The sequence below is a fragment of the Coregonus lavaretus genome (assembly GCF_964263955.1).
Source record: "Coregonus lavaretus genome assembly, chromosome: 4".
Classification (NCBI taxonomy): Eukaryota; Metazoa; Chordata; class Actinopteri; order Salmoniformes; family Salmonidae; genus Coregonus; species Coregonus lavaretus.
This window is the reverse complement of record NC_139991.1, coordinates 62,088,587-62,100,151: the sequence shown is the minus strand read 5'-3', so window position 1 is coordinate 62,100,151 and position 11,565 is coordinate 62,088,587. Positions and strand designations below refer to the sequence as shown.

At 44.3% G+C, this 11,565-nt stretch overlaps 1 protein-coding gene across 1 annotated transcript in view; it reads left to right on the top strand.

Annotated features, from left to right (window-relative positions):
- Positions 1-11,163, top strand: part of LOC311127504 (fibrinogen C domain-containing protein 1-B-like) — a gene marked incomplete at its 3' end in the record, with an annotated part of 349,982 nt that extends 338,819 nt beyond the window's left edge. The window contains exon 8 of the mRNA XM_084159327.1: positions 11,156-11,163. Coding sequence (XP_084015453.1) covers positions 11,156-11,163 — 8 coding nt within the window. The remainder of the gene's footprint in view (positions 1-11,155) is intronic.
- Between the last annotated feature and the right edge of the window lie 402 nt (positions 11,164-11,565).

The window sequence follows — 11,565 nt, the reverse complement described above, 5'->3', positions numbered from 1 at the left end:
GTGTCGCGTCGGCTGCTGGTGGCTATTGCTGTCAACCAAAGAGTCTGCTTAAGCTGCACCGTGTTCAAAGGCTTTTATTAAAAATCACGAGGTTACAGCATAAGGTACAGACACGCGAAGTCCGGAGAAGCAGTCCCAAATGAATCTCAATGCTTTCTGCCCCTCCGTCGTTTTTCCCCCAGTATATATAACCTCCCAAAATGTGGGTGGCTCCCTCTACGGTCCAATCCCCTGTCTGCAACACACTTCCTGTCTGTTGTATGTGACGTTACACTAAAACATTCCCTCTTGATACTAAAATCAACATTCTTTCAGTTCCACTTAAAAAAACATTTAACACCATCATAATCTTAATACACTACAGCCTCTTAAAGAAGAAGTTACAGGTCTGTGAGAGCCAGAAATCTTGCTTGTTTGTAGGTGACCAAATACTTATTTTCCACCATAATTTGCAAATAAATTCATAAAAAGTCCTACAATGTGATTTTCTGGATTTTTTTTTCTCAATTTGTCTGTCATAGTTGACGTGTACCTATGATGAAAATTACAGGCCTCTCTCATCTTTTTAAGCGGGAGAACTTGCACAATTGGTGGATGACTAAATACTTTTTTTCCCCCACTGTATATGGTGTCGAGTAAATCTTAAACCATGTATTTAGATTGTAGGTAGGTATTGTAGTTAGGTATTGTAGGTAGTTTATCTAGGTAGTTATTGTAGGTTATTGTAGGTAATTATTGTAAGTATTGTATTCGGCTGAGCCCGGTGAAGCACGGGGCTAGCTAACCCACTACCTGGACTAGCTAGCGGGTAGCTACTGGTAACTATTAGCAACTGTGGATAGTTGTTTTCAATGTTATTTCACGCTTAAGAGTACCTGTAATTATGCCAGCTAGCTACCTACCATTCAGCTGTTTTTCTAACCTCATTATCTGAAATGTTAACGTTAGGTAGTTATTAGCTACTGTACTCGAAATGTAGCTAGCTTGTTGCTACCTGGATAGCTAACTAAACAATAGCTGCAACGACCTAGCTTTAATATTTGGAGATGCTTTATTTCCCTTTGGGACAGACGCGAACTGGCTGAATCGATTCAGTGGCTAGCTTTGCACTTAACTGGCTAACAGTAGCTACTAAGGGTAAGTTATAACCTACAATTATTTGTGTTTTGTTTTTACATACTGGTAACCAGAGTCGTTCAAAGGAATTCGGGACATGGGTAACTAGTTAACGTTAGCTTGGCTCTCTCTGTGTGTTCGTGCCGTGGGAGGAGGGGTTGGTTCATTGGCAGAAAGCAATGGCTAGCTAGTATGCTAACTATTCTAGCTAACTAACTGGCTGGATAAATTGACGACATACTCACTCAAACTGTCAAAACTAACCCAAAACTTTACACCACGTTAGACACGGACACGAATGATCTGCTTGGTGTGTTAACACACTGGTGGTTTGTTGTAACCGAGTATTGGTGCTAAACCGTGTTATTGGAGAGTGGCATGCTAGTTGGCTATGGCGTCATAGGATTCGGTGCCCTGGACGGTTTTCACGGAAGAATACTGTACCAAGTTAGCTAGCTGAATAAACTAAGTTAGAGTCTATTCCTTGAAAACATTGAACCGCTGTAGTTTACAACAATTATAATTTCTAAAGTGGAAGTTGGGAGAGTTATATTTGAGTGTTTCAGTGAAACGTAAGTGAGGGAGGCCCCGCTCTCTCGCTTTCCCAGATGTTTAGTTCATTTCATTCCGATCTCCTTTGCATTATTGTAGCCTTTTTCTGTAGCCAGTCAACTATGTGTCTGTCTATCCCTGTTCTCTCCTCTCTGCACAGGCCATACAAACGCTTCACACCATGTGGCTGTTGCCACTCTAATCTGGTGGTCCCTGCGTGCATGACCCACGTGGAGTTCCAGGTCAGTGCGGTGGCACAGGAATCCTCATCTCTCCCAAGTGGACATTCTCTCTTTTTCCCCTGACCCATCTGTCTATCTCCTCATTTGAATGCCATGCTGTCACAGTCAGTAGCCCATTCAAGCTTAACATCCTTGTCATTTATCGCCCTCCAGGTTCCCTTGGAGAGTTCATCAATGAGCTTGATGCCTTGATAAGTTCCTTTCCTGAGGTTGGCTCACCCCTCACAGTTCTGGGTGACTTTAACCTCCCTACGTCTGCCTTTGACTCATTTCTCTCTGCCTCCTTCTTTCCACTCCTTTCCTCTTTTGACCTCACCCTCTCACCGTTTCCCCTACTCACAAGGCAGGCAATACACTTGACCTCATCTTCACTAGATGCTGTTCTTCTACTAATCTCACTGCAACTCCCCTCCAAGTCTCCGACCACTACTTTGTATCCTTTTCTCTCTCGCTCTCCTCCAACACTACTCACTCTGCTCCTACTCAGATGGTAATGTGCCGTCGCAACCTTCGCTCTCTCTCTCCCGCTACTCTCCCCTCTTCCATTCTATCATCTCTTCCCTCTGCTAAATCCTTCTCCCTCCGATCTCCTGATTCTGCCTCCTCAACCCTCCTCTCCTCCCTTTCTGCATCTTTTGACTCTCTATGTCCCCTATCCTCCCTACCGGCTCGGTCCTCCCCTCTTGCTCCGTGGCTTGACGACTCATTGCGAGCTCACAGAAGAGGGCTCCGGGCAGCCGAGCGGAAATGGAGGAAAAATAGACTCCGTGCGGACCTGTCATCTTTTCACTCCCTCCTCTCTACATTCTCTTCCTCTGTTTCCGCTGCCAAAGCCACTTTCTACCACTCTAAATTTCAAGCCTCTGCCTCTAACCCTAGGACGCTCTTTGCCACCTTCTCGTCCCTGCTGAATCCTCCTCCTCCTCCCCCTCCTTCCTCCCTCTCTGTGGATGACTTTGTCAACCATTTTGAAAAGAAGGTTGACGACATCCGATCCTCATTTATTAAGTCAAATGACACCGCTGGTCCTGCTCACACTGCCCTACCCTATGTTTGACTTCTTTCTCCCCTCTCTCTCCAGATGAAATCTTGCGACTTGTGACGGCCGGCCGCCCAACAACCTGCCCGCTTGACCCTATCCCCTCCTCTCTTCTCCAGACCATTTCCGGAGACCTTCTCCCTTACCTCACCTCGCTCATCAACTCATCCTTGACCACTGACCATGTCCCTTCCGTCTTCAAGAGAGCGAGAGTTGCACCCCTCCTCAAAAAACCTACACTCGATCCCTCCGATGTCAATAACTACAGACCAGTATCCCTTCTTTCTTTTCTCTCCAAAACTCTTGAGCGTGCCGTCTCTAGCCAACTCTCCTGCTATCTCTCTCAGAATGACCTTCTTGATCCAAACCAGTCAGGTTTCAAAACTGGTCATTCAACTGAGACTGCTCTTCTCTGTGTCACGGAGGATCTCCACACTGCTAAAGCTAACTCTCTCTCCTCTGCTCTTATCCTTCTAGACATATCCGCTGCCTTTGATACTGTGAACCATCAGATCCTCCTCTCCACCCTCTCCGAAATGGACATCTCTGGCGCTGCTCACTCTTGGAATGCATCCTACCTGACAGGTCGCTCCTACCAGGTGGCATGGCGAGAATCTGTCTCCGCACCATGTGCTCTCACCCCTGGTGTCCCCCAGGGCTCGGTTCTAGGCCCTCTCCTATTCTCTCTATACACCAAGTCACTTGGCTCTGTCATATCCTCACATTGTCTCTCCTATCATTGCTACGCAGACGACACACAATTAATTTTCTCCTTTCCCCCTTCTGATAACCAGGTGGCGAATCGCATCTCTGCATGTCTGGCAGACATATCAGTGTGGATGTCGGACCACCACCTCAAGCTGAACCTCGGCAAGACGGAGCTGCTCTTCCTCCGGGGAAAGGACTGCCCACTCCATGATCTCGCCATCACGGTTGACAACTCCATTGTGTCCTCCTCCCAGAGTGCAAAGAACCTTGGCGTGACCCTGGACAACACCCTGTCGTTCTCCGCTAACATCAAAGCGGTGACCCGATCCTGCAGGTTCATGCTCTACAACATTCGCAGAGTACGACCCTACCTTACACAGAAAGCGGCACAGGTCCTAATCCAGGCACTTGTCATCTCCCGTCTGGATTACTGCAACTCGCTGTTGGCTGGGCTCCCTAACTGTGCCATTAAACACCTACAACTTATCCAGAACGATGCAGCCCGTCTGGTGTTCAATCTTCCCAAGTTCTCTCATGTCACCCCGCTCCTCCGCACACTCCACTGGCTTCCAGTTGAGGCTCGCATCTACTACAAGACAATGGTGCTTGCCTACGAAGCTGTGAGGAGAATGGCACCTCCTTACCTTCAGGCTCTGATCAGACCCTATACCCAAACGAGGGCACTACGTTCATCCACCTCTGGCCTGCTAGCTCCCCTACCTCTACGGAAGCACAGTTCCCGCTCAGCCCAGTCAAAGCTATTCGCTGTTCTGGCACCCCAATGGTGGAACAAGCTCCCCCACAACGCCAGGACAGCAGAGTCACTGACCACCTTCCGGAGATACTTGAAACCCTACCTCTTTAAGGAATACCTGGAATATTATAAAGTAATCCTTCTACCCCCCCCCCCCCCCCCCCCTCCCCCACCTCCCCATAAAAAAAAAAAAAAAGTTGAATGCACCAATTTGTAAGTTGCTCTGGATAAGAGCGTCTGCTAAATGATGTAAATGTAAATCACATTCTCAGTGGGTCAGAAGTTCACATACACTCAATTAGCATTTGGTAGCATTGCCTTTAAATTGTTTAACTTGTGTCAAATGTTTCGGGTAGCCTTCCTTAAGCTTCCCACAATAAGTTGGGTGAATTTTGGCCCATTCGTCCTGACAGATCTGGTGTAACTGAGTCAGGTTTGTAGGCCTCCTTGCTCGCACACGCTTTTTCAGTTCTGCCCACAAATTTGTCTTGAGATGTTGTTTCAATATATTCATATCATTTTCCTTCCTCATGATGCCAGCTATTTTGTGAAGTGCACCAGTCCCTCCTGCAGCAAGCACCCCCACAGCATGATGCTGCAATCCCTGTGCTTCACGGTTGGGATGGTGTTCTTCGGCTTGCAAGCAACCCCCTATATCCTCCAAACATAACGATGGTCATTAAAGCCAAACAGTTATATTTTTTTTCATCAGACCAGAGGACATTTCTCCAAAAAGTACGATCTTTGTCCCCATGTGCAGTTGCAAACCGTAGTCTGGCTTTTTTATGGTGGTTTTGGAGCAGTGGCTTCTTCCTTGCTGAGCGGCCTTTCAGGTTATGTCAATATAGGACTTGTTTTACTGTGGATATAGATACTTTTGTACCTGTTTCCTCTAGCATCTTCACAAGGTCCTTTGCTGTTGTTCTGGGATTGATTTGCACTTTTCACACCAAAGTACGTTCATCTCTAGGAGACAGAACGCGTCTCCTTCCTGAGCGGTATGACGGCTGCGTGGTCCCATGGGGTTTATACTTGCGTACTATTGTTTGTACAGATGAACGTGGTACCTTCAGGCATTTGGAAATTGCTCCCAAGGATGAACCAGACTTGTGGAGGTCTACAATTGTTTTTCTGAGGTTTTGGCTGATTTCTTTAGATTTTCCCATGATGTCAAGCAAAGAGGCACTGAGTTTGAAGGTAGGCCTTGAAATACATCCACAGGTACACCTCTAATTGACTCAAATTATATCAATTGGCCTATCAGAAGCTTCTAAAGCCATGACATCATTTTCTGGAATTTTCCAAGCTGTTTAAAGGCATAGTCAACTTAGTGTATGTAAACTTCTGACCCACTGGAATTGTGATACAGTGAATTATAAGTGAAATAATCTTGTCTGTAAACAATTGTTGGAAAAATAACTTGTGTCATGCACAAAGTAGATGTCCTAACCTACTTGCCAAAACGATAGTTTGTTAACAAGAAATTTGTGGAGTGGTTGAAAAACGAGTTTTAATGACTCCAACCTAAGTGTATGTAAATTTCCGACTTCAACTGTATATAGCGTTTCTAATCACAAAGTCTCTCACTCTCTCTCTTGCCGAACGACGGGAGTCCCAGGCGACAGGTCGTGTTTTAAGAAATGGCGTAATTAGAGACACTTGTATTTGTGCACGGATCTATTCTGAAGTGACCAAAGGGAACCAAAGGGACCACTACACAATTTAAATTGCAGGCAACACGCTGTATTAACAGTTTTATTAAATGCAGATCTGTACTATTCTATTACTGTACCTTCATCCACTATCACCACTCTCCACCACTTGTTTCCACCTTTCATTCAGCCTTGACATTGGCCAATAAAAGTGAGTGGACCATTAAGTTGTGTAATGAAGAGGTCATGGGAGGTAACATGATGACTCACTGCCAGGGGCTCTGATGATGATGTAGTCAGAGTGGAGATGTAGTTCTCCACCTGTAGGCTTTGAATGACGTTGAGCTTTATTGTGGTACTGTAACTGTGGTCATAGAACTGCTATGTTGTAGCACGATTGTTGTCTCTATGTTTGTGTGTGTGCATGTGGTTTCTCTCATTAGCCAAGCCTATTTTTAGTCAGTGTGTGGTGTGGAGTTTGGAGGCGGCTCCCCGGTTTCCATCTTGGTTGGGTTATTATCTATTTATGATATTTAATACTCCATCTCTGATTTACGAATACACACATACACACACACACACACACACACACACACACACACACACACTGGTGAATCATCTGGCCCCGCTCACATACAGGATGTGGGGGGTTTGAGAGCAGAGTGCTCAAACCTTAATTAGCCCAAACACAGCTGCATTCTGGGAGATATGAGTGGCTTTGAAGTGGAGAGATGGAGAGAGGGAGTAGGGAGAGAGAAAGACAAAGAGAGAGGTGGAGAGAGAGAGACAGAGAGAGACAGAGAGAGAGAGAGAGAGAGAGAGAGAGAGAGAGAGAGAGAGAGAGAGAGAGAGAGAGAGAGAGAGAGAGAGAGCGAGAGAGAGAGATCGGGTAGGCAGAGCGGGAGAGAGAGCAAGAACAAAAGAGACAGATGTGGGCAGGCAGAGTGCGAAATAGATGGGGGAGTGAAGGAGATATGGGGGTGAGAGAGAGGGGAGAGAGAGAGAGAGAGAGAGAGAGAGAGAGAGAGAGAGAGAGAAAGAAAGAAAGAAAGAAAGAAAGAAAGAAAGAAAGAAAGAAAGAAAGAAAGAAAGAAAGAAAGAAAGAAAGAAAGAAAGAAAGAAAGAAAGAAAGAAAGAAATAGAGAGAGGGGAGAGAGAGAGAGGAGAGAGAGAGGGGGGGGGGGGTGAGAAAGAGGGCGGTACTGAGTCTCATTGCTCTGTACCTCCTCAGAGTTACAGGATGTTGGTTTTCACCCTAAAGCCATGGTTCACAACCAAAGGTCACACAGAGGTCATGTTCTAACTCTAACTGAAGGAAGTTGTTGATGTTTTTGTTGTGAACAGGTTGTAGAGCAGCCTGGCTATTATATTGCCCTTGTTCTGTTTGTTCCCATTGACACCTTTATGTAATGAACAATAGCCTGGTGAAAAACAGCAGAAGTAAAACATATTTTTTTCATTAGCAACTACACTGTGTGTACAAAACATTAGGAACACCGTCCTAATATTGAGTTGCACCCCCTTTTGCCCTCATAACATGCCTCAATTCGTCGGGCATGGACTCTACAAGGTGTCAAAGCATTCCACAGGGATCCCACAGTTGTGTCAAGTTGGCTGGATGTCATTTGGGTGGTGGACCATTTTTGATACACACGGGAAACTTAAGTGTGAAAAACCCAGCAGCGTTGCAGTTCTTGACACAAACCGGTGTGCCTGGCACCTACCACCATACCCCGTTCAAAGGCACTTAAATATTTTATCTTGCCCATTCACCCTCTGAATGGCACACATACACAATCCATGTCTCAATTGTCTCAAGGTTTTAAAATCCTTCTTTAACCTGTCTCCTTCACTTCATCTACACTGATTGAAGTGGATTTAACAAGTGACATCAATAAGGGATCATAGCTTTCACCTGGATTCACCTTACACATCTACAGTATAGTATTTCTGCTTTCACTGGTAATGGTGAGGAGAAATTTATTCACTCAAGCCCATTATTTTGAAAGTAGTTTTGTCTGTATGGAGCAGTTTAATGGTTTAAACTCCCCCTCCACTTCCCCAAATGTCACGGAATAACTGTTGCTTTGCTTTGCCTCATGGGTAGCATTTGTGTTTTTGATCTAAAATTAATAATAATGTTGGAGGGAGGCCCTTAGAGGCTGGTTGTCATTTTTCTCCCGTTTCACATAAATGCTTATTATGGGAACAGCACAGCGAGAAATGCCAGCTCTAATTTTCAAATTGATGGCCATTTTATTTTATTGCAGTCTTTATGTCAGGATGTATGCTATAAAATAGAGCTGTAGGAAAGAAAAGAGGGAGGGGAGGAGGAGGGCATTAGGGTATGATGTCTTACCTCTAATTATGCAATAATTTTCGAGCTCAGGTGGGCGCTACATATTGGCAGTGGATCACAAAGGTTTCTCCCAAACAATGTGAATCACTTTAAGCATTTGAAAAAGCATTATATAACCAAACACTTTTGGCCTCTTTCTCAAGAGGTAGGCCTCTTTGGTTTAAACCTGTCCCTTCACTATCCGGTTTTGGCCCTCTCTTTGCCTAGCATTGCTCTCTGTCCACACAGTATTTATCTTAATAATTCTTAGGATTAACGTTAGTATGTTGGTATATGGCTGTTGATATACCGTATGGCCACTGGGCCGCTCTTACATGAAATACTCTGAGAATAGAATACAAGTAGCAATTTTTCATTGTTATAGACATAGATTTTCAATGCATAGTACACCTATGGGAGAGGTTAAAGTCCAGTTGATATTATGTTATTATCAAGGCCACTCCAGTCAGCAAAATATTATATGGTGAGAAGTGTGTGAAACGAGAGAATGAACGATAGATGAGGAAAAGCTGTGGAGGAGAAGAGAACAGGACTGATTCATGCAGTAATATGTCCTCACTAGCGAATTCTTACAGATTAGTTTGATATTTGAGTGTAAATAAATAGGCTTCCTTTTCACTCTATTAAACCTCCATACCTCTAGAACAGAAATGTCAATATTTTCTCTGTATTCCCTATCAAGTGCATTACTTTTGACCAAGGCCCATAGGGAATAGGGTGCCATTTAGGAGGCACTCCAAAACTCAATGGTGTTAGAACAGATGTAGGATCTTAATTTGATTACCATGTTGCAGAATAACTTTCCTGAAATGTGTAGTGTATTTGAGGTTTAAAAAGGCTTCTGAAGTTTGTAATATCCACTTTGACATTTCAGACTTGATTTTCCCTTACGAAAAATGTATTAACCCCTACAAAAATGTCCATTAATTATAATCCACATAATAATTCAAATTTCTGTTGCTGCAGGATTATTTTTCTGCTTTAGGAAACTGACTTAAATTAAGATCCTACATCTGTATGTGGCACCAAAAGTAATGGTGCCGTCTTATAGTGTCCCTCAGGTGTCCAGAGCAGAAACACAATATGACTCATTCTTCAGAAGGGTACCAACACATAGCCTACTGCACTGCTGTACACGCCTGTGTCATTACTCTTTTATATTGTCATTAAGTTCATTAAAGCCTGATTATTTAAGGCATTAATAACACTTTCGAGTGATCAGAGTGAAAAATGATTGATTGTGGGAGTGGAATGTATGTGTCACTGGTGTTTCATCTCCAGTCCACTCTATTGTGTTGAAGTAACGTCACACTGTCAGTATATAGGCTCCAGTAATACCTTCAAATAAGAAGGTATTCATCACATGCTTCGTAAACAACGCGCGTGTGTTTGTGTGTGGTGTGTCCAAGCGTGCGTTGGTACCAGCAAGATTGTGTGTGTCTGTGTCTGTATGTGTGTGCATACATGTGCATCTGTGTGTCTGTGCGTGCGTGTGTGTGTGTGTGTATGTGTGTGTGTGAGGGAAAGAGGTCCATTGGTGTGTGTGTTCATTTAGGCTCCTGCACTTCTGTGACAGTGAGCCATGGTGATCCTGTAGGGAGACAGAGGAGAGAGCTTTGGAGAGAGCTTTGGAGAAAGCAGAGCAGTGAGCAGCTCGTCTTCATTGTGATTGAGACTGAGACAGACCACAGGGCCATGGCTGATCAGAGAGGAGAGGAGAACTGCTAGGACAAACAATGGAGAGGACAACAACAGAATGCCTCTGACTTACATTAGCAATCATTATCCCAAACTCTCAGCTTTCTCTCTCTTTATAGCTCTCTCAATCTCTGTTAAGTTCTCTCTCTCTCTCTCTCTCTCTCTCTCTCTCTCTCTCTCTCTCTCTCTCTCTCTCTCTCTCTCTCTCTCTCTCTCTCTCTCTCTCTCTCTCTCTCTCTCTCTCTCGCTCTCTTCTTCTTCTTCTTCTTCTTCTTCTTCTTCTTCTTCTTCTTCTTCTTCTTCTTCTTCTTCTTTTTCTTCTTCTTCTTCTTTTTTCTTCTGTCACTCTCTCCTTCTGTTTATCATAATGATGTAATCGGAAAAAACTTTCAAGAAATGTTCCCTGTGACTGTCGAGCTGTTAACTTAATGGATATATCTGCTTTCAGAGAACATGGCTTACCTAATGCCACATTAAATACAGTTAAGTACCACACAACTACTGCTTTAAATAGCAGAATCTGAATCATTTGGAGTGTATGACTGCCCGTGGAGAGAGCAAACATTTAGTGATAGATTTAACTCTTGATTCAGTGATCAACTAAATGGTCTGTCAGGAGGAGGTTGCTCACCACCGGCTCAGCAGGAAGTGACATCACACATTGACGTATTCAACTTAAGTCTGACTTAAGAAGTACTTTCGCTCATAATGTCCAGCTAAAGTAATGTCACACATTGGCGTATTTATTCTTGACTTACTGTAAGTGGGAAGGTAGATCATGAAGTCTAGCTAAAGACCAGACCATGTTATATACTTTAGGAAAATTGTATGCTCATAGCAACAGAACCAAAGATCATATCACCCCAAATACAGCAAGTGGAAATTTAGTTGATCACTGAATCGAGAGTCGAATCTATCACAATCGATTCACAGCTCACTGACTGAGAAGCTACCTTGATCTTCCAATATTGAAGGTGTAATTCTTCCAGAAACCCTGTAAGTTGTGTGAATGTCCCCTTTTTCTTCCCTTGTCAGAGGGGTAAAGGAGATGGAGGAGGATGCTCCTCCGCACACTCCACTGGCTTCCAGTTGAAGCATCCACTATAAGACCATTGTACTTCCCTACGGAGCAGCAAGAGGAACTGCCCCTCCCTACCTTCAGGCTATGCTCAAACCCTACACCCCAACCCGAGCACTCCGTTCTGCCACCTCTGGTCTCTTGGCCCTCCAACTCCTACGCTCATCCCAGTCAAAGCTCTTCTCTGTCCTGGCACCCAAATTGTGGAACCGAACCTCCCCCTGAAGCTAGGACAGCAGAGTCCCTGCACATCTTCCGAAGACATCTGAAACCCTACCTCTTCAAATAGTATCTTACATAATCCCACAGCACCCCTGTATGTGGTTGTCCCACCTAGCTATCTTAAGATGAATGCACTGAATGTAAG